The following is a 26,054-nucleotide window of genomic DNA, read 5'->3' on the forward strand; positions in this document are numbered from 1 at the left end:
AACTTTGACAGACTTCTATAGATGCGCTGTGGAGAGTATACTGACTGGTTGTGTAATGGCCTGACATGGAAACACCAATGCTCTTGTATGGAACAGCCTGCAAAAAGTAGTGGATACAGCCTATTTCATCACCAGTAAAACTCTTCCCACCACTGAGCACATCTACAAGGAGCGCTGTTGCGGGGAAACAGCATCCATCATCAAGGGCTCCTATCATCCAGGTGATACTCTCTTCTCACAGTTGCCATCAGAAGGTGGTACAGGAGCCTCAGGACCCACACCATCAGGTTCGGGAACAAACAAGAGAAAATCTGCAAATGCTGGAAATCCAAGTAACACACACAAAATGCTGGAGGAACTCAGCAGGCTAGGCAGCATATATGGAAAAGAGTACAGTTGATGTTTCGGGCCAAGATTCTTCAGAGACTGGAGAAAAAAAGATGAGAAGTCAGAGTTATTTACTTTTTGTATTTGCACATTTTGTCTTTTGCACATTGGTTGTTTGTCCATCTTTTGTGAGAGTGTGTGTGTGTGTGTGTGAGCGCGCGTGCGCGCGCGTGTTCTCATTGATTCTATTGTGTTTTTTTGTATTTACTGTGAACGCCCACATATATATATTTTGTTAATAAATTTACTTTGAACTTTTGAACTCTTGCTCACCACTTGAGCACAAATTACCCAAAGTAGCTTTACTTCTAAAGGACTCCAAGGAGGATATGGTTGAAATTTCCAATGATTTCTCAGTGTTATTATACAGAATGCATTGAGTGCAATGTGTGAGAACATCTGTTTCTATTCTGTTGAATGAAACTAGCAGAGGTCAACTACAAGGTACTGTTTCAGCACACGTTCTATGTGCAGAGTAATTTCTCTCTATTTATCAGGTCCTCGGTTTGGCTTTTCTGTATAGAAAACACGACTGAGAACAGTTTCTTCTTGTGTACCTCTTCTAATTTCTTTCATTATTTCTCCATCAGGTTAATCTTGAAGTATTTTTTGGCAAACCAGGACAGTGGTTTGGAACCAACAGCCTCGATGGTGACTGGACTTCTATTTTCCATGATTTGGATGGTTCAGTGACTGGATTTCCTGATACATTCGTAGCAAGGGCTGACAACTACTTGGTCCGCCATCCAAGCTGCCTTAGTGTACCAAGGTGGAATGGTGTAATCTGCACTGGCAAATATGCCCAGGTGAATTTCAGTCGGGTTGAACATGCAATTATAGCATGTATTGTATTTCACCATTCAGAAGTTTTTTTTTACAGTTATCTCATTCAAGGAATGATTTGGGTATTTTAAGCCCAGAACCGACTTGATGCAGCCTCTAGAAGTGTTCATAATGATGAACAACATCTGATGTGAACCAATATGGCAGTTAGAACTAAGGTGCCCAAATTACAGGCCGTGCACTGGTTTTTAAATTTAGGCAAAGTCAATGTGATACAATTGCACTATTAAATAATTGTAATGTGGTGCTTTACAAGAGATTATCATAACAAAATTAAGGCTCATGTGACTGAATCTATGTTTTTGCATGGATAGAAGACGTGCTTAAAAATCCATTTGCGTAGTAGTATTATTCAAGCATTATGCACCTAGAGACATTTTATTTCTCCTTGAAGTAAAAACCAGTAGCAGCCATTTCCAGGTCTTTTTGAGTCACTTAAAATTCGACCTGGGTCATGGTGTCAGTCACCCTTACAATTCTGCCTCAACAGAACCACCATGTGCAACGTAGCATTTGGAGTATTGTTGGGAAGCTTGTAGCATATTGTTTCTATGGTGCTTGTCACTGGATGCTGCCAGGACAATTAGGTTTCAAAGCCTGCACTTCCAAACTGGGAGAACTCTATATGAATAAATTTATATGCCTAAATTCTTGTGCCTTCTAGCTACAATATGTGGCCACAAACACCTGCGTGTCCTCTTCCCCATGCACTTCAAATATTTCCACCAAACATGATCACTAATTTACCAACCCACCCATCAGTCCCTCCCTTCCACCTCTTTTCCTCCTTTTAGCCTTCAGTGCTCTAAGCTCCTCCAGGCTGCTTTTCTGTACATCCTGTCTGTACCATTCCTCAATCCCAGTCTATATTTTGTGTGTGCTATAATTTTACGTTGTGGCTCACTATCAAAACAGTCATTTGCCCAGGCTATCTTTACCTAGTTCACAATAGTTAGTTCTGTTTTATACACTTCATCTGTGTTACCTTGGATAGAATTAGGTATATTGTTCCCTATAATTAGTTCTATCCATGGTAACACAGATGGGGTGTATAAAAATAAATAAGTAGGTCATTTTCATTTGTTCACTGTACTTAGTGAGACATCTAAATTCTATTATTGCATTCTGACTGATGAGTCTATTTGAATGATTAGATGAGAGGTCCTTTTCCTAGTTTTCTGATAATACAAAGCTGATTGCTGGCAAGTAAATTGAGATGGATACAAACATGTTGCAACAGGATATTGGTTAAGTGGTAAATGGAGTATAATATGGGAAAATATGAGGTAATCCATTTGGTAGAATAGGTTTTAAATGATCGTAGACTGAGAACATGTTTGTATAAAGACAGAACTGGATATCTGTCTGCATCAATAAAAAAAATCTAACGTGTAGAGATTGGCAGCAATTAAAACTTAAGAGCTAGGACCAGGAGTTGACCACCTATCCCTTTGAACCTACTCTTAATGTTTGTCGAGTTCATGACTGATCTTCTCCTACCTGATTGTTATTTTCCAGCTCTATCTTCATTTCTCCTGATTTCTTTAACATCCAGAAATCGATCATTCACTGTTCTGAAAGAAAGTGAGTCACTAGGGTAAAGAATTTCAACAGTTCATGACTACCTATTCTGAAACTGAGCCCCCTGGTTCTGGCCTTCACTGTTGAAAAGATCCTCCCTGCATCCAGCCATTTAGCCCATTAACAATTTTGTAAGTTTTGATGAACGCTCACCTCGTTCTTCTAAACTCAAGAACCCTCTACCAGTTTACTCGATCTCTCCTTGTGCAACAAATCCATTGCCAGGAAACAGTCCCATGCATCTTCTCTGCATTGCCTGTATGGCAAGCACATACTTTTCTAGGTAGGGATACCAAAGCCATGCAGGATATTCCAGGTGTGCTCTCATCAAGGTCATGTATAAATACAATTGGATGTTTTACTCTTGTAACCAAACCCTTTTATTGTAAACACAATTTGCATGGCTGAACCTGCATGGTGGTTTCCCACAATTTGTGTACAAGAATGTTCAGTTCCCCTTGAGCATTAGCACTCCATGATTTCTCACTATTTAACAAATATAGAAGGGAATGTGATTCTTGGAGTAAATCATTATTATGAAATGGTTCAATATATTGTCATGGATAGAAAATTTCAGCTTGAGGTTTACAATAAGTAAGAGGGTCAATATCCTGGATCTCCGGTTCCTAACCTTGTTGTGGAAATACCACAAGGGCTGTATTACTCCAAGAGTCACTAGAATCCTATCAGTACACCCAGGAAAGGACAAGCTGTTTTAAACATTATCTGTTGTTTCCAAAAATGTAATACCTATTTCCCATTATTTTACATAGCTTTATGTTCAAGCCTGGCATCCAGAGAATCCATCTCTCTTGATTATGAAGGATTTGTATCCAAACCACCCACTGAAGCTTCAGGGTGTAAATCGTAGGGCACCCTATCAGCAGTACCAGCCTGTTGTCATGCTTGAACAAGCTTACACGTTATTGTGGAATGGTAGTACACCTGAGCAGATCGTCCTCTACCCAATCAACTTCAACAGGTAACTTACAAATACAATGTTGTGAATGCTCAGAAGGTCAGGCAGTATCTGGAGAGAGAAATGGAGTTAATGTTTCAGGTTGTTGACTTTTAATTACATGCTCTGCTATATTTCTTGTTTTTCACTGAGCTCTGTCCAGCCTGTGCTCAACACCATCCTTATTCTGATGTGAATGGAACTGTTTTTGATCATGTTGCACTGTCAAACCAAATAAAAACTTGATCTGTGCTCCTCATGGAAAGTATATACTTGAACTAATACAGAAAGCATTGTACATCCACCCTTCATCATCTCTCCTGTTGGTGCTCATGTCTTTAGCTGACAGGACTTCCTTTCCTTAGAAGTTGTTTATCCTAATAATGTAAAAGAGAAAAAAAGTGTGTGTGTGTATGTATATATGTGTGTGTGTGTGTGTGTATGTATGTGTGTGTGTGTGTATATATATGTGTGTATGTATATATATATGTATGTGTGTATATATGTATGTGTGTGTGTGTGTGTGTGTGTGTGTGTGTGTATATATGTATGTGTGTGTGTGTGTGTGTGTGTATATTCATTCTCCCACCTCAAACTGGGGAGAGATAACACTGTAGAGATTTTGAGCATACAATCTGACACTGTAGAGAAGATATTGCATTGTTGGAGGTGCTGTCATAGAAGTGAGAAGGAAAACCAAAGCTTCCAGGTGAATAATAAAGATCTCATGGAAATATTCCAAAGAACATGATAATCTTCTGAATTATTTATCTCTAAACAAATACAGTGAAAATTCCTAGAAATTCAATGTAAAATGCTGTTATTTTTCAGCATCTTTTAGGGGAATTTGGATGATGATGTCTTGGGTGTGCCGGACACTGAGCACTCCTGGATACCTGATTATGCCATGTGGGATGAAACTAAGATGCCTGCCATATCTGTAAAGTTGTTCATCTTCATTCATTTTTGCTGGTATTTGGGAGTAAGACGGATGTTGGCTGCCTTTTTCCCTACAAGCCACCGTTATCAGTTTGAAGCTGACAAAATGATTCTTGGGGAAATTAGAGGTAGCACAATAATCGTTGAGACATTTAACCTACATAGAGACTAGAGAAATGTAAATGTACTGCAATGAAATGGAATATGATTTAATAGAATATGTACAGTATGCTTTTTTAGATCAATATTTTGAGAAAACAGCTGAGTACAGGCTGTTTGCATCTTGTTTTGTAAAATGAGAATCGATCAAGATTATCCTATCATCAAGGAGGCTTTGGAGAGGAGTGTATTAATGTGTTGGAATTTGACATTGAACTACATCATTTTCAAATTCAGTATGTAGATGGATCTTAAATTTAAGTAACAGAAGTATGAGAGGTGAGTTTGCCATGACTGATTGGGAGAACATACTCAAAGTATGACTGCAGGCGGGCAACAGTTAGCACTGAAAGAAAAAATGCAGAAGTTGCAAAATCAAGTATTCCTTTAAAAACATAAAACCCAAAAAGGAAAAGTGATTCATCAGTGTCTGACAAGAGAAATTACAAATTGTATTAAATCAAAGGAAAAGGCTCTTCGAAAAATCAAAATGCTACCAATGCTGTAAGTTTGAAATAACAGAAAATGCTGGATATGTTTGCTCGGTCACGTTGAACTGGGTTGTAGAGAAAATAATTTTAATAAACGAAGCTGCCAATGCTGGTAATCTGAAATAAAATCAGAAAAAGCTGGAAACAATCAACAGACCAGACAGCACCTGTGGAAGGAAAAAATGGGTTAACTTTTCAGATCATAGACTCTTCATTGGGACTGGAAGTGAGGAATAAGAAGGGCATATTTAAGTTGCAGGGAAGTTGGCAATTGGAAGGGAAAGAACAAAGAGGATATTGGTGAGACCAATTTTAATAGGTTTATGAGGCAGTTAGGGTGTGGTTATGCTTCTTTGCTATTTATTACTTTTAACAGGATCGTGGGACATGCCCAGTAGGTTAGGCAGTACCAACGGAGAGAGAAAAACTAAACTCTTATCATTATTGTGTATCATGTTTGCCTACCCTGTTTATTTCTTGATTAAGGTGCTTTATCTACGATGTGGCTACTAATTGTAATAATATAGAACCTTGGTGAAAATGCGACTGGAGTACTGTGTGAAGTTTAGATCTTCCTATCCAAGAAAAGATGCACTCATGATAGAGGGAGTGCAACAAAACCAATTACTGGGATGGTGGATTCAACATATTGAGTTGACTTTGCATGTACTCTTGAGAATTGATTGCTATCTCATGGATACTTGAGAAGCATGAGAAGAAATTTCATTAAAAAACAAACTTGTTCAGGGGGCTAGTGTGCTAAATCAGGAAGGATCTTTCCCTGGAGGAGGGTTGGTCATTGTGTTCATTCAAAGTAGAAATTGATAGCTTTCTGGATATCAAGGGATGCCACTATAGAGCTGAAATACTACTGAGGTGATTTATAATCCTGATGAATGGCAAAGCAAGCTCACAGGGTTGAATGGCCCATTCCCACGTTTTTATGCTATGCCCTGTTCTGCCTATCTTGCAATCCTCCAGGCAGTTACACATTGCTTTTGTCCAATAACAGAAATTACCAGGCTAATAATTGGAACAGGTAGGTTACCTCATCTGTAAAGGTTGGACAAGCTTGGTATGTGTCTGCTGGAGTTTAGCAGAATGAGGGGACATTGTTGAAACATACAAGATACAGCAAAGACAATGGAAGCAGGCAAGATTCCGTCTTGTGGTATTGAAAACCTCTATTCCAGAACAAGTTGCCCCTCAGACTAAATTAAACTTGTATAGTTGCAACAGTAGCATCTAGATGACTATGTGGAAAATTGCTATGCTATATTTATAAAAGAGCAAAGCAGATCTATTCTATCTATTCTTAATAATCGAAAAGTGATGCAAGATGTAGTTGAGATGCTGTCAAGTAGTACTTACTCACAATAACCTGCTTGTCAGTAACAAAGATAGTACTCATTGCAGTTTTGATCCAAACATAAAATAAAAGAGCTGAATTCAAGAGACAAAGTGAGACTCATGACTATTGACATCAGGAGCATCAGTGATTGAAGATGGTAGTGGTTATTGCAAGTCAATCATCCCAGACCTAGGATATCAGTATCAGTATTCCTGACATCAGAGTCCTCCAGCTTGGAAATATATGATCTAATTAAAAGCTCAGTCTAAACTCTAGGTTTCTCTTCCTGACAGCACAGTGGCAGCAACCTCAGCCGAGGAAACTGGGTGGTTCTCAGGGGCTATATCCTGAAAATAAAAATGTTGGAAAGGAACTTGCAGAGTATGTCATTCAGGTATTCAGGCTAGGCCTTGGAGAGGTCAGATGGGTAACAGGTGGAGTATTCTCAAAGCTAATTCAAAACATTGTCTCTGTCTACAGTGAGATAGTGGTTGAACGCTAGAAGCCTGTACTATTAGTGAAAATGACATAAGGTCAAATTCCAACATTGTAGTTTAAGAATATAAGTATAATTTTGGAAATAGCTGATAAGAGTAAGAGATCTTAAGTAGAAGGGCTGTGATATAACAATTTTTCATGTTGGAGTCAACAGCATACCATGTGCAGTGTTGTGGTCAGCCCACCCAGTACAATACTTTCTGCTGTTCTATTTTTGTCCCATTTGCTAAAATGATGTACAGTGTACTTCTTTATTACCTAAAGCAAAATTTGTTGTTCAGAATCCACAATGATTCATATAGCCCTACACCCCAACATCAGCATTAATGGTGGAACTTACTTGTGATCTCTGCACAAGTCCTAATTTCCAGCACTTTTGCTGGTCTGCATATATTAGCAACTATGGTGCTTCTTGCTGCTTCGGTACTATACTGAACTGCTCATGGAAATGAATAGGGTTGCACAGCCTTCTGCAAATTTCACCGTTTTCACACAGTGTGAGAGATAAAGTGAGCTTGTGTAAGCAGCACCTTCATGTATGAACATCCGTGCCACAGAATCTTCTCCAGAGGTCTTGATCTCCTATGCGATTGAATCAAAGCCTCAATCCATAATATTACATGTGGTAGCTTACTAACCCATGTCTTAAAAGAATATGCACTGGAAACATCCATTCAAATGGTGATAGGTCTGGTTTATTACTCTGCTCTCCTAGCTGAAGAATTAGGATGCTTTGGCACCACCATTGAGGCACTAAGTAAGCTATTACAAATCGGAGATAGCCTATGTGTTGGGTACATTTTCCTGGAAGTGGATCTCCAACATCACAGAGAGGACTTCACCATCAAGAAAACAAAAGCTAATTTAGCATCTCAGCAATTCACTTCACGGAATTAGTAGTGCTTCGTATCAGCTCACACTAACCTGGAACCATTGCACCATAGCAATTAATACAAAATCTTTTGATTATACAAGGGGAACTTCTACTCTGATCTTAATAATCCTAACACATCCCAGCAGCTTTATAAATGGCTGAAGACTGAGGCCCAACAGACCTAAAGAAGAGGTGAGAAAGTGCAAGGGCTACTTGATGACTGCCATGTCATGAAAGTTCTTTTGCACTGTTAAAGTCATCCACAGCCCAAACTCCTAAGCAAGAGAAGTAAGAATGGTGAAGGACAGACAGGGTAAACACCTGCTGGAAGAATAATTAAAGATCTCAGCCATGACTCCAACCTTTTGAAGCCTCTTGTCCTGCCTTACTATCACCTCTAACTGACAGAAAGTCAAAGGGGCTGTATGCCAACTAAAAATAAGGCCTTAGGAGGAGATAATTTCCCTGCTACAGTTCTGTAATTACCACTTTATCATCAATCCACAGCATCCACATTAGGAAATCATAGGATATCAGAGAACCTCAGAGTTACTGTAATCAATATTCTTTTTTAGAAAAGAGCCATTTCCAAAAGGTCGCTAGGGAAGGTCTTCTTCAGGCAGCCTCTTCCAGTGGCTGAATGGCTGCTCCCCAAATAACAGCATGGATTCTGTCTAGCTAGAAGCCAACAGGCATGCAGTAACATTAGTATTGTACATCACTTTCATTGATCTCACTAAATCCTTTGAACTTTTTCAACCAGAAGGGTCTGTCAAACATTTCCCTCAAATCTGACTGCCCGCAGAAATTCACCTCCATCTTGCATTTACATTCAGTGGATACTTTATTAGTAAACTCCTGTAACTGGTTCCTGGTCTTCTGCTGCTGTAGCCCATCCACTTCAAAGTTCGACATGTGTGCTCAGAGACACTCTTCTGTTAGTAATGGTTATATGAGTTACCGTCACCTTCCTGTCAGCACGTACCAATTGGGCATTCACCTTTGACCTTTCTCATTAGCAAGGTGTTTTCACCCAAAGAATTGATGCTCTCTGGTTATTTCTTGTTTCTCGCACCATTCTCTGTATACTATAGAGACTGTTGTGTCCAAAAATCCTAGGAGATCAGCAGTTTTTGAGATCCTGAAATCACCCCATCTGGCACAAATCATCATTCCATGGTCAAAGTTACTTAGATCACACTTCTTCCCTATTCTGATGTTTGGTCTAATATGAAACTGAACTGCTTGATCTTGTCTGCATGCTTGTCATGATTGCCTCACCAGGCACCAGTTACCATGGAACTCACCATGACCCCAGTCATACACTTATATCATACACTTTCTTTAATGTGGCGAGGATTCCATTTCCTACTCTCTCTAAACTTCCATAGTACACTGGGAAATTTATCATAATGTTGTGTAACATGTAAAACTAAATGGAATTTAAAATGCATTGATGTATTTACAGTATGTAAATAACATAAAATAGCTCAGAAAATTTGCTAATCTGGCAACACAAATGGCAAGTGTGCTGGATTATGTGAATTTTGCTGTAGTTTGTCAGATCCAAGGAATTTAAATAAGGATTAGATGACATTATATTGGGATTGTTCCCATCTTTATTTCTCAATCTTTTAGATGTAATTTACCATCAAGCAATTTCTATTTAAAAGAAACTAGTGAAGTGCATGCTACCCAAGTGATCCGGATCATAGATAGGAAAAAATACTGGAAAATAGATCTACATATTTTGGAGGTTTAAAAAGAAGGAAAAGAAATACCTATTTTGTAATGAGGAGAGCTAACTATATTTTATTACTGATATTATAGGGGGGACTGGATACAAGTTGGCCTTTGTTATCCCAGAGGAACAATTTTTAAAGTCATGTCAGATATAAACCAACGAGCGAATGGAAGAGTACACAGTGTGAAGCGGTATAAAGCAGCGTCATCTTTAAGCATTCTTCAAAAATACCCAAGCAAGAGCCTGTATTTTTTTGACATCAGTTCTGGGTAGGTCCATATCATGTGATGCTTGTGATAATTGTAACAAAAGTAGATAATGTTGGGTCAGCTGCTCGTAATACATCTTCTCCATTAAGTGCTTTAAATTTCACACCATTGCCCATTGAGTCTGCATGTATTTGTTGCAGTTGGCTCAACTATGGATGTACATTCCATTAGAAGAGCTAATGTGGAATTAAAATAAATTAGGTAAATTCCATGATCTGGTAAAATTTTATGTAACTGCTCCTAAATAGTAGACCTCCAGTTTTCCAGCATCACTTCCATATCCAATCAGAACAGGAAGATAGTGTTGAATGCTTTGATTTATATCTTTCCTGCTTTCAGGTTTTCTTCATTCTTATTTTGTTGGTCAACATCATGCTTCCTTCTTCCTTGCACCTCTCTTTGTCTTGATCCCTGATGCATTCCACAGATTCTTCTTCTGTGATATCTTTGTCAATCCAGTTCATCCAATCAATATGTAGATTAAGATATCCCATGATAATTGCAGTTCCCTTCAAACATAATCCTGATATTTCCCATTTTACAAACTGGCAGATTGAATGTTCAGACTTGGGAGATCATAGACTACATCCATCTTCATCTTTCTTCCCCTAATATTCATGTTTTCAATCGAAACTGATTCATGATTTCACATCACCCCCATTAAGTGCATTTATATCAACACTCAGTGATACTGTGGTACCTGCCTTTATTAACAATGTTGCCCCACTTCCTTTTCCCTTGACCTATTCTTTTGTAACATAAAACATAGAACAGTACAGCACAAGCCCTTCAGCCCATTGTGTTGTGCTGACCCTTTAGCCTACTCTAAGATCAATCTAACCCTTCCCTCCCACGTTGCTCTCGATTTTGCTTTCATCAATGTGCCTATTTGAGAGTCTCTTAAATGCTGCTAATTTTTTTCTGCCTCAAACACCACTGTTGGAGCCCACCACTCTCTGTGGGGGGAAAAAACCTTTGACATCCTCCAAACGTTTTATAGTTATGCCTGTTCATACTACCCAATATCACTGGCTGTCCTCTCTACCTATGCCTCTTATCATCTTGTACACCTCTGTCAAGTCACCTCTCGTACTCCTCGCCAAAAGGAAAAGTCCTAGCTTGCTCAGCCAATCCCCATAAACATGCTTACGTTATATATAACAGTACATAATATGAAACATCAAACACCCAGTCCTGGTCACCCTGTAACCACATTTCTATGATAGCTATTACACCATGCTCATATGTTGCTAGTGTCTATCAACTCATCTATTTTGTTGCAAATGGTATGTGCATTCAAGTAAGCACCATCAAACTTGGATTTTTTTTTAAACAGTTGTTTACAGTGCTCGATTGGCTTTGTTTGGCTTATTTTTGTTTACATCTGCCATGGCCTATCACACCGTGGCTGTCAAGTTTCCTCTCACTGTCATGCCATTGTTCTTTCCTTTCCTCCTGGTTTTTTAAAACCTTCCATTCTCAGAGCCATCCTCCCTCTGTGTGAATATTTCAAAAATAGGAATATCTAATACATGAACGTGAGGTGTCTCAGGGAAAGTTGAAAGAAAAAAAGGATTTATCTACGTATAAGTTCAAAACATCCCAATATACTTTATGACCAATGAGATAATTAATTTTGGAGCACAGTTACTCTCTGATGTAAAATATCTGGCAGGTAATTTGCACAAAACTAGTGTTTAACTAGAGCAATGAGATAATGTCCAGATAGTGCTTGTATGAAATGAAGATTGAGTGATAAATACTGGTCAGGACACAATTGTTTAAAAAAAACACTACTTCTCTGAAAGGGTGCTAGCGGAGAAACGGTGGGATCTTTATATAACATTACGTTCATGAGAAGGCACCTCTAGCAATTCAGCCCCCCGTTGGCATTGCATTGATGTGTCAGTTAAGTTTTTATGGTCAAATTTCTGTAATGGTACTGGAACCCAAAATGTTCTAGACAAGTAGAAAGTCCTATCAAGCCTATCAATGGAGCTAATACAATTCAAGTTAAATGGAGATATGAAACTCCAGTGATGGGCTGGGGGTGAACTAGTAGCCTCTGGGGAAAGACAACAAGCTATTAGCTTTCATTTATAAATGTAAGGAAAGTGGTGTTATTTAGGTGTCCGGCAGGAATGTCAGGAAAATAATAACTTAACCTAATATTGCAACAGTTTTGCAACAATTGTTCCCTGAATTGACCCATTGCAAATGTACCAAAGATTCATTTCATAGCTACCTTCTCATTGACGTTTGTAGAGTGCAGTCTGTGCCAATAATGATGATTCACTTCAATTTTCTTGGTTCCTGTTAGGATTCTTTATATTATCCTCCAAGCAAAACATGTGCGGAAAGGTCACAGTTACTGCTCCAAGTATGGGTGTGAGCGAGTGAGGATCTTGGCACATATCAACTCCTGGGAAACCAGCTCCTGCTTGCAAATGGGTTTTTCAAAGAAAGACACAAATGATCTAGGGCAGCTCTTGCCTCTCACTAAGCGAGTAGCTGCTGCCTGCAGCCAGTGTGGTGCTCCACAGGTATGCTTTCTGCATTGAGGTAATATAAGCATGAGATGCTGAGGGGTAGAGAGGAAGTGGATGTTTTCCTGAGGTATTAAAGTTCAGGAAGTTATTGAATCTTGAATAAGCTATAACACAAATTGAATTGAATAATGCCATGGCTTAAGCAATTTATGAGGACAACTGGCATAGATTTATGTGGTTTACCCTTAGACCTAGAAGCTTTAATAACATGCTTATTAAAACATAAAACCATAAGACATAGGAGCAGAATGAGACCAGCTGCTCTGTTATCCCATCATGGCTGATCCCGGATTCCACTCAACCCGATACACCTGTCTTCTCGTCATATCCTCTGGTGCCCTGACCTATCAGGAAGCTATCAACTTCCACCTTAAATATGCCCATGGACTTGGCCTCCACCGCAGTCTGTCTCAGAGTATTCCACAGATTCACCACACTCTGGCTAAAAAAATTCCTCCTTACCTCTGTTCTTAAGGGTTGCCCCTCAATTTTGAGGCTGTACCCTCTAGTTCTGGATACCCCCACCATAGGAAGCATCCTCTCCACATCCACTCTGTCTGTTCCTTTCAATATTTGGTACGTTTCAATGAGGTCTCCCCATATTCTAAACTCCAGTGAGTACAGGCCCAAAGCTGCCAAATGCTCTTCATATGTTAATCCTTTCATTTCCAGAATCATCCTCGTGAACCTCCTCTGGACTCACTCCAATGACAACACATCCTTTCTGAGATATGGGGCCCAACACCGCTGACAATACTCCAAGTGCAGCCTGACTATTGTCTTATAAAGGCTCAGCATTATCTTCTTGCTTTTATAGTCTACTCACCTTGAAATAAATATTAACATTGCATTTGCCTTCTTTACCACAGACTCAACCTGTAAATTAACCTTCTGGGAGTCTTACACGAGGACTCCTAAGTCCCTCTGCACCTCTGATATTTGAACCTTCTCCCCATTTAGATAATAGTCCGCGCTATTGATCTTTTTACCAAAATGCATTATCATACATTTCTCAACACTGCATTCATTCTGCCACTTTTTTTGCCTATTCTTCCAATTTGTCTAAGTACTGCTACAATCCCATTGCTTCCTCAGCACTACCTACCCCTCCACCTATCTTCATATCATTCACAAACTTTACCACAAAGCCATCAATTCTATTATCTAAATAACTGACAATGTGAAAATCAGCGGTCCAAATACTGACCCCTGAGAAACACCACCAGTCACCGGCAACCAACCAGAGAAGGCCCCTTTTATTCCCACTTGCTGCCTTGCCTGTCAGCCATTCCTCTATCCTTGCCAGTATCTTTCCTGTAACGCCATAGGATTTTATCTTATTAAGCAGCCTCATGTGTGGCACCTTATCAAACACCTTCCGAAAATCCAAGTAAATGACATTCACTGCCTCTCCTTTGTCCACCCTGCTTGTTACTTCCTCAAAGAACTCTAGCAGTTGTCAGTCAAGATTTCCCTTTACAGAAACCATGCTGACTTTGACTTCTTTTATCATTAGTCTCCAGGTACCTTGAAACCTCATCCTTAATAATAGACTCCAGCACTTTCCCAACCACTGAGGTTTGGCTAACTGGCCTATAGTTTCCTTTATTTTGCCTTCCTCCTTTCTTAAAGAGTGGAGTGATATTTGCAATCTTCCAGTCCTCTGGGATTCTTGAAAGATCACGACCAATGCATCTGTTATCTCTTCAGCAACCTATCTCAGGCCTCTGGGATGTAGTCCATCTGGTCCAGGTGATTTATCCACCTTATGAACTTTCAGTTTGCCTGGCACGTTTTCCTTCTTAATACCAATGGCAGCCTCTCCTGCTTCCTGACGCTCTCAGACCTCTGGCACTGCTAGTGTCTTCCACAGTGAAGACAGATGCAAAGTACCCATTAAGTTCATCTGCCATTTGTTTTTCCCCCATTACTACCTCACCACTATTATTTTCCAGTGGTCCAATATTAACTCTCACTTCCCTTTTACCCTTTATATAACTGAAAAACCTTTGGCATTCTGCTTTACATTATTGGCGAGTCTGGTCTCATAGTTTATCTTTTCCCTTCTTATAGCTATTTTACTTGCCTTTTGTTGGATTTTACTAAAAGCTTCTCAATCATACAACTTCCCACTTACTTCTGCTATCTTATATGCCTTTTCCCTGGCTTTTATGCAGTCCTTAACTTCCTTTGTCAGCCACGGTTGCCTACCCTTGCCATTTGAGAACTTCTTCCTCATATCTATCCTGCACCTTCTGAACTGTTCCCAGAAACTTAAGCCATCTCTGCTCTGCCGTCATCCGTGCCAGTATCCTTCTCCAGTCCTCCTGGACAAGCTCCTCTCTCATGCCTCTGTAATTCCCTTTATTCCATTATGATACAGAAAAATGTGAGTTATGCTTCTCCCTCTCAAATTGCAGTATGAATTCAGTTCTATTATGATCACCACCTCCTAAGGGTTCCTTTACATTAAGCTCCCTAATAAGATCTGGGTTATTACACAACACCCAATCTAAGATAGCCTTTCCCTGAGAAATCTCAAGCACAAGCTGCTCTTAAAAGCCATCTCATAGGCATTCAACAAATTCCATCTCTTGCAATTGAACACCAACCTGATTTTCCCAATCCCCTTGTATATTGAAGTCCCCCATTACAATTGTGTCATTACCTTTATTACATACCTTTTCCAGCTCCCTTTGCAATCTCAGCCCCACATTTTGACTATTCGGTGGCCTGTGTGTGATTCCCATGGTTTTTTTTAACCCTTGCAATTTCTTAACTCCGCCCACAAAGATTTGACATTCTCTGACCCTGTATCACCTCTTTCTAAAGATGTAATTTCATCTCTTACCAACAGAGCCACACCACCACCTATGCCTTCCTGCCTGTCCTTTTGATACAAAGTATATCCTTTGCTGTTAAGCTCCCAACTATGACCTTCTTTCAGCCACATCATGAAGGGATTTAAATAGAATGAAGCAGAGAAACAATACCTGTGGTTCAGAGATCTCAAGGAATAAATCAAAATTCAAACTCAGTCTTGCAAGAGTGTGACCATGAAGCGCCACTTCCCACAATGGGTGGCGGATATCTGGGACACCATCTCCAATGTGGGAGGCTGAGATTAATGGATTGCTATTGATTAGCAAAACGAAATACCATGGGGTAAATAAACCATGATCCAACTGAAAATTGGAGCAAAATCCTGGAACTGGGTAATTTTATATGAAGGAAAGTAATTTTTCTCATTTCTTTCGTGATTCCTTTTCCTAATGCATTTTAAAACCAAATTGTATGCTATGTTTTTATTTTGTTTTGGGGCCCTTCTGTTTTACAATCCTTTCTCTGCTCTCTTGATCCTAATTATTCATCATTGTTATAAGATTATTTCCCCAAGTCTTATTTCCTTTTTTCCAATCACTTGTTTTTGAATAATCAACTGCCAGATCCAATTGTACACTTTTTACTCATCTTGTATCCATTAGCTCCCTCAGCAGGCTGAAACACCACCTTGTCACAAGCTGCACATAAACTAGTCCCTCACTTGTATTCCTCAATTACAAACTCTTTGCTTGAAATATTTACTATTTTACTTACCTGTACTAGGAGCTCTAAATCCCTGTGAACCCCATTCTTCTACCTATAGTAACCAAATCCAAAGGAGATCCTTTTCAGCACAATGAACCTATCCGGACTTAGTGTGGGCTGAATCAACAAAATATCCTTTGAACAAATCAAAAATTCAGTTAGTGTTACCTTTTTTTTAAACGGTTGTAGCTGCCAGAAATCATTTCATGTGGTGCCTATTTCTTTTTTCTGTTTTCTATTAATGGGTTATGATACAAAATGTTTATGACATTTATGGCAATTAAAATGTATCTGTTGTATACCAGGTTGCTATCACCAGTGATCCACACAGAACCTACATCAGAGTCCAGATACAATCACAGAGCAGAAGAGACATACAAAATGGTCATAAGTTTGCTTTCATTAAGGTAACACTGATAAATTGATTGCCTTTAAACTTGATTTTCTCTCTAAGTTAAAAATTCAATGTTTTATCCTTTAAGGATAAAATAGTTGTTTGACTTGAATGAGTAAAGGACTACTTTTTGTTTATAATTCTAATTCATTTCATTTTGCAGGATCTGGTTACTAACTCCAACTTGCTACCCAAAAGAACCTGGCCTAAACAGTAATTTACATTTAAAGCTGATGAATTCAATTGAGTTAGTTAATACTGGATTAGAGATCCTAGATGAGAATCCTATTAGAGCAAGCTGGAGAACATGAAATAATAACAAGGATAATTTGTGGTCAGAATGATGTCAGTGGAGTTGCTATCCAGTCTAGATTAAACTATGATTCATTCTTAATTAAGTTCTGTAGATGATCAATAAATACTTTGTACTTTCCACTAGCTTTCTTCAAGAACAATAAAACCTCTTAAGTTCAGTCGAAACTGATTTAGAAGTGCAAACTAATAACAGATGAGCTCTGAAAATTATGCAAAGATCTGAAAGGTGGGCAACTGCTTCAGAAATTCCAGGATCTGATTTGTGCAAAAGCAGTTTGGCAACACATTCCAGATTATCAACCACTCTCTGTGTAAAAAAAAAAAAAAAAAAAAAAACACCTTGCCCCTTAAATCTCCTTTAAATCTCTTACCTCTCACCTTTAAACTATGCCCTCTGTTCTTGATGCTCCTTAAAAGACTTTAACTATCTTCCTTGTCTATGCCTCTTATAATTTTATATACTTCTAATAGGTTACTCCTCAGTTCCTTTGCTCCAAGAAACAGACGATGAATAAGAAATCTCTCCTCATAATTAAAGTCCTCCATTCAGGCACCATCCTACTGCATCTCCTCTGCACTCTCTTCAGCAAATCCCATCTTTCCTATAGAGTGGTGACCAGAACTGCTAACAATACTCCAAGTGTTGCTGAGCTAGTGTTTTTCTGAAGTTGCAACATTAGGTCCCAACTGTTATGTTCTGTATCCTAAGGTATGAAGGCAAGGATTCTTTTTCACCACACTATTCACCTGTGTATTCAGGAAACCATGGACTTGGACCCCTACTTCTTTCATTCACTTAAATTTCAGAGTAGATGGTATATTTATGCCAGTTACATGGAAAAGTGCCACATGAAGAGGAATCTTGGGCATTACCAGTTCAGGATGGCCAATAAATGAATAATGAATAAATAAATACAGTTGCCAACAGCAGATAGTAGGGACCCTTTGTACTTGATTCAACTAAATGGCTTTCTAGTGTATTTTCAAGTGCCATTTTAAAACCAAACATTGGGCTTGCCTGAGGGACAAACCAGGCACATTCTTTATCCAGCTGGTTTTAACATTAACAGTCATTTTCAAGATCACACAATGAAAGTCATAATCAGCTAAAGTTCCCAAATTTTCCTTAAAAACTGAATTTGTATTCTCTGAACAATTATGATAGAGTTTCACCATAGAAATTGGAGCAGAATTAGGCAATTCATCCCATTGAGTCTGTTCCACAGATTTGGACTTTAGACTTAATTCTAATGACATTCCACTATATTTACTTCCATTGCAATTATCTCATGCTACCAACAATGAAACTTTTGATTTAGTTCTTTTTAACCAATTTGACCATGTGCCCTAATTGGGTTGGTTTTCCGAACATGTCAGCAAAAATAATCTTTCTTATTATTCCAATGGATAAATTATTTTCGGATTTTATTAAATCATATCATTTCTTACAGGCAAAAATAAAGTGTTGCCATTCTGTTCTTGTAGGTAAATGATGATATTTTCCTCTTTGAAAAGCCGGGGCTTTTCTTTGTCACAGTAGATGCATGTTCTGGAGCAATAGTGAGCAGACAACATTTTGACACAGTCCAAGCACTATCAGCAGCTGACTCCATTGCTAATTATATCCATGAAACTATTCCAGAAAGGTGAGCAGGTGGACAATTATCTATTTTTCATAAAATGTCTACTATCATTGTGAAAACAACTGTGAAAATTTGGATAGAAATAATGGTCATTATCTTTCAAAACTGGGAATGAGAATAGTCATACTTTATTGATCCTGAGGGAAATTGGGTTTCGTTACAGTTGCACCAACCAAGAATAGAGTATAAATATAGCAATATAAAACTATAATAATTAAATATAATATGTAAATTATGCCAGGAAATAAGTCCAGGACCAGCCTATTGGCTCAGGGTCTCTGACCCTCCAAGGGAGGAGTTGTACAGTTTGATGGCCACAGGCAGGAATGACTTCCTATGACGCTCAGTGTTGCATCTCTGTGGAATGAGTCTCTGGCTGAATGTACTCCTGCGCCCAACCAGTACATTATGTAGTGGATGGGAGACATTGTCCAAGATGGCATGCAACTTGGACAGCATCCTCTTTTCAGACACCACCGTCAGAGAGTCCAGTTCCATCCCCACAACATCACTGGCCTTACAAATGAGTTTATTGATTCTGTTGGTATCTGCTGCCCCAGCACACAACAGCAAACATGATAGCACTGGCCACCATAGACTCGTTGAACATCCTCTGCATCGTCCAACAGATGTTAAAGGACCTCAGTCTCCTCAGGAAATAGAGACGGCTCTGACCCTTCTTGTAGACAGCTTCAGTGTTCTTTGACCAGTCCAGTTTATTGTCAATTCATATCCCCAGATATTTGTAATCCTCCACCATGTCCACACTGACCCCTTGGATGGAAACAGGGGTCACCAGTGCCTTAGCCCTCCTCAGGTCCACCACCAGCTCCTTAGCCTTTTTCACATTAAGCTGCAGATAATTCTGCTCACACCATGTGACAAAGTTTCCTACCGTAGCCCTGTACTCAGCCTCATCTCCCTTGCTGATGCATCCAACTATGGCAGAGTCATCAGAAAACTTCTGAAGATGGCAAGACTCAGTGCAATAGTTGAAGTCCAAGGTGTAAATGGTGAAGAGAAAGGGAGACAAGACAGTCCCCTGTGGAGCCCCAGTGCTGCTGATCACTCTGTCTGACACACAGTTTTGCAAGCACACGTACTGTGGTCTGCCAGTCAGGTAATCAATAATCCATGACACCAGGAAAGCATCCAACTGCATCGCTGTCAGCTTCTCCCCCAGCAGAGCAGGGCGGATGGTGTTGAATGCACTGGAAAAGACAAAGAATATGACCTTCACAGTGCTCGCTAGCTTGTCCAGGTGGGCGTAGACACGGTTCAGCAGGTAGACGATGGCATCCCCAACTCCTATTCGGGGCTGGTAGGTGAACTGGAGGGGATCTGAGTGTGGCCTGACCATAGGCTGGAGCAGCTCCAGATCAAGTCTCTCCAGGGTCCTCATGATGTGGGAGGTCAATGCCACTGGTCTGTAGTCATTGAGGCCACTGGGGCGCAGCGTCTTCAGCACAGGGACGAGGAATAACTGCACAGCAAGAAGATATCCCTCCATAGTCCACACAGCTCAAGCTTTTGAAGAGTCAATGTAAGTTAGCTAACCTGGGGCATGACTTATTGAAAGATCATAATATGCAAGGCCACCAAATTGGTCCATTGAAAGTGTATAAATCAAAACGACTGTAACAATAGGAAAAGAAAAGTATACCTCAATTTAATTCCAAACTAAGCAATTAAAATTTACTTACCATAGAGTGAAACAAGACGTCAGCTGTTACTGGTTGCTTCATGTCCCTGAAGGATCTAACTGGGCATTTCCCAACTTGAATCAAATTTGCATAGGATTTCTCTGTCACACATACTTTAAGTTACATCATTTTCCATAAAACTGTTTTAAGATTATTATGGGTACTGAAATTCAAGTTCTTCTTGGGTACCTGGATGATAATTTGGATTGAGTTGTTGTGCTTCATAATTAAGCATTAGCCTGATCATAACCGCGATCTAATTTATCAAATGACTGAGTTGTGGGGAAAAGCTACAAAATCCACTCCCTTTCAATCTTAACAAAGACACGGTATATTAGATTCTATGTAAAGGTCAACTTTGGTTTCATTTTCCAATTAAACTAATTGTACAGCAAGTAATAAGCTTCTTCACATTTTGCAGTCAATAGTTTTTAAAAGAGGGTTATTGAGGTATAAATTTCTGAATTCATTTTTGTGGTATATTGTAGAGAAAAAAAATTTAAAATATATATGATGTACAGTGCCTATAAAAAGTATTCACCCACCTTGGAAGTTTTCATGGTTTATTGGTCTACAACATTGTATCGCAGTGGCTTTTTTGACACTGATCAACAGAAAAACCTGTTTCATGTCAAAGTGAAAACAAATTTCTACAAATTGGTCTAAATTTATTACAATTATTAAGCTCAAAATAATTGATTGCATAATTACTCACCCCCTTCAAGTCAGTATTTAGTAGATGCACCTTTGGCAACAATTACAGCCTTGAGTCAATGTGGAAAAGTCTCTATCAGCTTTGCACATGTGCACACTGCAATTTTTCCTCATTCTTCTCCACAAAACTGCCCAAGTTCTGTCAGATAGCATGGGTATGGTGAGTGAACAGCACCTTTCAATTCCAGCCACAAATTCTCAATTAGATTGAGGTCTGGACACTAACTTGGCCATTCCAGGACATTAACTTTGTTGTTTTTAAGCTATTCCTGTGTAGCTTTGGCTTTATGCTTGGGGTCATTGACTTCTGGAAAACAAATTTTCTCCCAAATTGCAGTTCTCTTGCAAAATGTTTTCCTCCAGGATTTCCCTGTATTTTGCTGTATTCATTTTACCAACTACACAAGCCTTCCAGGGCCTGCTGTAGTGAAGCATCCCTGCAGCATGATGCAGCCACCACCATGCTTCACAATAGGGATGGTGCGTTTCTGATGATGTACAATGTTTGCCTTATGCCAAACATAGCATTTAGTCTGATGGCCAAAAAGATCAATTTTGGTTTCATCAGACCATAGAACCTTCTTCCAGCTGACGTAAGAGTCTCACACATGCCTTCTGGCAAACTCTAGCCGAGATTTCATATGAATTTTTTTCAACAGTGGCTTTCCCTTTGCCACTCTCCCACAAAGCTGTGACTGGTAAAATACCCAGGAAACAGTTATTGTATGTTCAGTCTCTCCCATCTCAGCCACTGAAGCTTGTAACTCATCCAGAATTGTCATAGATCTCTTGATGGCCTCCCTCAACCGTCCCCTTCTTGAACGGTCACTCCGTTTTGGAGGATGGCCTGCTCTAGGCAGACTTACAGCTGTGTCACATTCTTTCCATTTTTTGATGATTCATTTAGCTGTACTCCAAGGGATATTCAGTGACTTGGAAATTTTCTTGTATCCATCTCCTGATTTGTGCTTTTCAATAGCCTTTTCACGGTGTTGCTTGAGGTGTTCTTTTAGCTTCATGATGTAGTTTTTGCCAGGATGCTGACTCACTAGCAGTTGGACCTTCCAGATACAAGTGTGTATTTTTACTACAATAAATTGAAACACAGGTCTCCAAAATCAGGTCTCCATTTAACTAACGTGACTTCTAAAACCAGCTGGCTACACCAGTGATGATTTGGTTCGTCATATTAAAGGGAGTGAATACTTATGCAATCAATTATTTTGTGTTTTATATTTGTAATTAATTTAGGTTACTTTGTAGATTTCTGTTTTCACTTTGATATGAAGAAGTCTTTTTCTGTTGATTGGTGTCAAAAAAAGCCAAATTAAATTCACTGTGATTCACTGTTGTAAAACATTAAAACATGAAAACTTTCAAGGGGGGGGGGGGTGAATACTTTTTATAGGCACTGTGTATTGTATTACAGCAGTCCAGACAACAGAAATTTGGCTTTATGAGAGTCACAAACAATTACCAAAATATTTAAGATACAGAAGAAAAAATAACCTTATGGAATTTGTTTTTTTAAAGCACAGGGTTCACTGTATCACAGTTATCTTCAAGAACTAAAATAAATAAAAATAAGTGAAACCATGTTAATTGACCAAGGATTATTGAAAATACCAAAATACATACTGACTAACTTGCCTTAATTCACATATCTAGCTGGTAGCCGATTGGAGAAATAAATTCCCAGTGTTGCACTGAGAAAGTCTAGCCAGTGTCTTTGCCATTAGACTCTACATGAACCCCAGCAAGAGAACAGTGTAACAAATGCACTGGTGTCCTGTGACATTACTGTGCAGTTTTCTAGCTTTATTATACATAATAAATACTGCACTTCAAACTAGCACGTCGAAGCAGGAATATTGAATGAAATATCAATGTGCCACAGGGCAAGTATTTATGGTCAACTTAAAGAAAGGATTTATTTAGATCAAGTACAAACTGGTCATCCATGCAGAGGCATTAGTCACACTTTGAATGGTTAAGTGTTGAAATAGTATTCCATATGTACTTATTATCAAAGTACATATGCTGAATATCACCATATACAACCCTGAAATTCATCTTCCTGCAGGCATGCTCAGCAAATGTATACAGTAGTAACTATAACAGGATCAATGAAAGATCAACCAGATATAAACCAAATATAAGTAAATAACAGGAACATGAAATAACAAGATAGAGTCCTTAAAGTGAGATCATTGGTTGTGGGAACATCTCAATGGATGGGCAAGTGAGTGTAGTCATCAAAAACCTGATAGTTGAGGGGTTGTAACTGTTCCTGAACCTGTTGATGTGAATCCTGAGGCTCTTGTACCTTCTACCTGATGGTAGCAGTGAGAAAAGAGCATGTCTTGGGTGGTGATGGTCTCCCTGATGATAGATGCTGCTTTCCTGTGACAGCATTTCATGCAGATGTTCTCACTAGTTGGGAGGGCTTTACGCATGGTGTACTGAGCCAAATCCATTACCTTTTATAGGATTTTTTAGAACTTAGAACTACTACTACTACTACTACTACATCGACTCAGGCCTAGAACTTAGAACATTAGATTCAATGATAATAAAAGTTCTCATATTACAGAAGATTATGGCATAGATGGTTTCCTAGAACTGAAAGCTCTCTCTAAAGTGGGTTTACCCAGTATTTACCTAGCTGAGCTAAATACCTTTTTGTTGCCTTTGTCAACTTGCTGCTCAGAGCTTCTCTTTTGTTTTCTTGAGCAGGATCCTCTCTATAAGATGATGAGAAAAACAATGATCTAAATTTTGCAGGATAATGGTGATGTTGAGAATTTCAGCATTCAACACCACTACCTTGTGTGACTGACAGCAATTTAAACATTTTTAAACATGAGTATGCTAACAGGCAAGGAAAGGCACTTGACTCAGCTAGGTAAATAATGTGTACCCCTGCATTATAGAGGGCTTGAATTCCAAAGAAACTATCTATGTCATGATCTTCTGTAATGTGAAACCTTTATTCTCATTGAATCTCATGTTATGAGTTTATCATTCCTGAACCTTGTTGCTCTAACAATCATTTTGATTCAGGAAAATTTAGTGTTCCAGGTACCTACATTACTTCTAATATTGCAATATGGTTTCAACACTTAACATTCAAAGTCTTTCTAATGTCTATTCATAGATGATCTCATTAAGTTCTTTCTTTAATTTGCCTGAGAAGTGACTTAGGTCCACTCCAATTTTCATGCCAGTACACTGGTCTACAACAGATGCCATTTCATTGGCTCTTCATTCAACCCTGGAACATCTGGAGAGCAAAGATAGAAACATCAGGATGCTCTTTATCAACTACACCTCGACATTCAATACTATCATCCCGTCAAAACTAATCAATAAGCTTCAAGACCTTGGCATCAATACTTCCTTGTGCAATTGGATCCTTGATTTCCTCACTTGCAGACCCCAGGCAGTTCGGATTGGCAACGACATCTCCTCCAAAATCTCCATCAGCACAGGTGCACACAAGGCTGTGTGCTTAGCTCCCTGCTCAACTCACTTTACACTTATGACTATGTGGTTCAGCATAGCTTGAATGCCATATTTAAGTTTGCTGATGACCCCACTGTCACAAATCAGCATACAAGAGAGAGACTGAAAATCTGGGTGCGTGGTGCCATAACAACCTCTCACTCAATGTCAGCAAGACCAAGGAGCTGATTATTGATGTCCTTGTTGGGGGATCAGAGGTGGAGAAGATCAGCAACTTTAAATTCCTCAGTGTATCATTTCAAAGAACTTGTCCTGCGTCCAGCACTTAAGTGCAATTACGAAGAAAGCACAACAGCACCTCTCCTTCCTTAGGAGTTTGCAAAGATTCAACATGACATCTAAAACTTTAACAAGCCTCTATAGATGTGTAGTAGAGAGTATATTGACTGGCTGCATCATGGCCTGGTATGGAAGCACCAATGCTCATCAATCCTACAAAAAGCAGTGGATATGGTCCAGTCCATCATAGGTAAAGCCCTCCCCACCATTGAGCACATCTACATGGAGAGATGTCGCTGGAAAGCAGCATCCATAAACAGGGACCCCCATCACCCAGGTCATGCTCTCACTGCTGTCATCACGAAGAAGTACTGGAGCCTCAAGATTCACACCACCAGGTTCAAGAACAGTTATTACCCCTCAACTATCAGGCTCTTGAATAGAGAGGATAACTTCACTCGACTTCTCTTGCCCCCATCATTGAACTGTTCCCACAGCTGACTTTCAATAATTCATCATCTCATGTTCTCAATATGTATTGTTTTTTTATTTATTATTATTATTTCTTTCTTTTTGTATTTGTACACTCCTTTACACTCTGGTTGTATGCCCAGTGGGTGCGGTCTTTCATTCATTCTTTTATGTTTATTGGATTGATTGAGTATGCCCATATGAAAATGAATCTCAGGGTTGTATAAGATGACATATATGTACTTCGATAATTAATTTACTTTGAACTTTAAGAGGTGCTGTTGGTTAATTGCCTCAAGCCAGTAGGCTGTGCACCATCACTTGATCTCAGCTGAGGGTACTAGCGTTGAATCCCAAACTTAATTACAAGCACACTAGAGATTGCTGCATCAAATCCAAATGCTATTTTTCTGTTGAACAGAATTGAACAAGTTCTGAAATCCTGTTAAAAAAGATTTATAAATAAGGGTATTGGACTGAAATGTTGACTGTACTCTTTTCCATAGATGCTGCCTGACCTGCTGAGTTCCTCCAGCATTTTGAAAACACAAACAACAGGAATTCTGCAGGTGCTGGAAATTCAAGCAACACACATCAACGTTGCTGGTGAATGCAGCAGGCCAGGCAGCATCTCTAGGAAGAGGTACAGTCGACGTTTCAGGCCAAGACCCTTCGTCAGGGTCCTGAACGAAGGGTCTCGGCCTGAAACGTCGACTGTACCTCTTCCTAGAGTTACTGCCTGGCCTGCTGCATTCACCAGCAACTTTGATGTGTCCTCCAGCATTTCGTGTGTTGCTTGGATTTTCAGCATCTGCAGATTTTCTCTTGTTTATAAATAA

General features: G+C 39.2%; 2 protein-coding genes across 4 annotated transcripts in view; both read left to right on the top strand.

Moving 5' to 3' along the window:
- The window catches only part of cemip (cell migration inducing hyaluronidase 1), a 215,876-nt gene that overhangs the window by 59,472 nt on the left and 130,350 nt on the right, over positions 1-26,054 (top strand). The window lies entirely within an intron of this gene.
- LOC140209845 (cell surface hyaluronidase CEMIP2-like) overlaps positions 1-26,054 on the top strand; it is a 90,114-nt gene that overhangs the window by 59,469 nt on the left and 4,591 nt on the right. For 2 of the 3 annotated variants that reach the window (XM_072278408.1, XM_072278407.1), the window contains exons 17-22: positions 978-1,193; positions 3,585-3,793; positions 9,912-10,094; positions 12,415-12,637; positions 16,537-16,638; positions 18,426-18,586. In XM_072278408.1, the coding sequence (XP_072134509.1) occupies positions 978-1,193; positions 3,585-3,793; positions 9,912-10,094; positions 12,415-12,637; positions 16,537-16,638; positions 18,426-18,586 (1,094 nt within the window). The remainder of the gene's footprint in view (positions 1-977; positions 1,194-3,584; positions 3,794-9,911; positions 10,095-12,414; positions 12,638-16,536; positions 16,639-18,425; positions 18,587-26,054) is intronic. The other variant, XM_072278409.1, reaches the window with a different exon arrangement.

Source organism: Mobula birostris, chromosome 14 (assembly GCF_030028105.1).
Source record: "Mobula birostris isolate sMobBir1 chromosome 14, sMobBir1.hap1, whole genome shotgun sequence".
NCBI classification, from domain to species: domain Eukaryota; kingdom Metazoa; phylum Chordata; class Chondrichthyes; order Myliobatiformes; family Myliobatidae; genus Mobula; species Mobula birostris.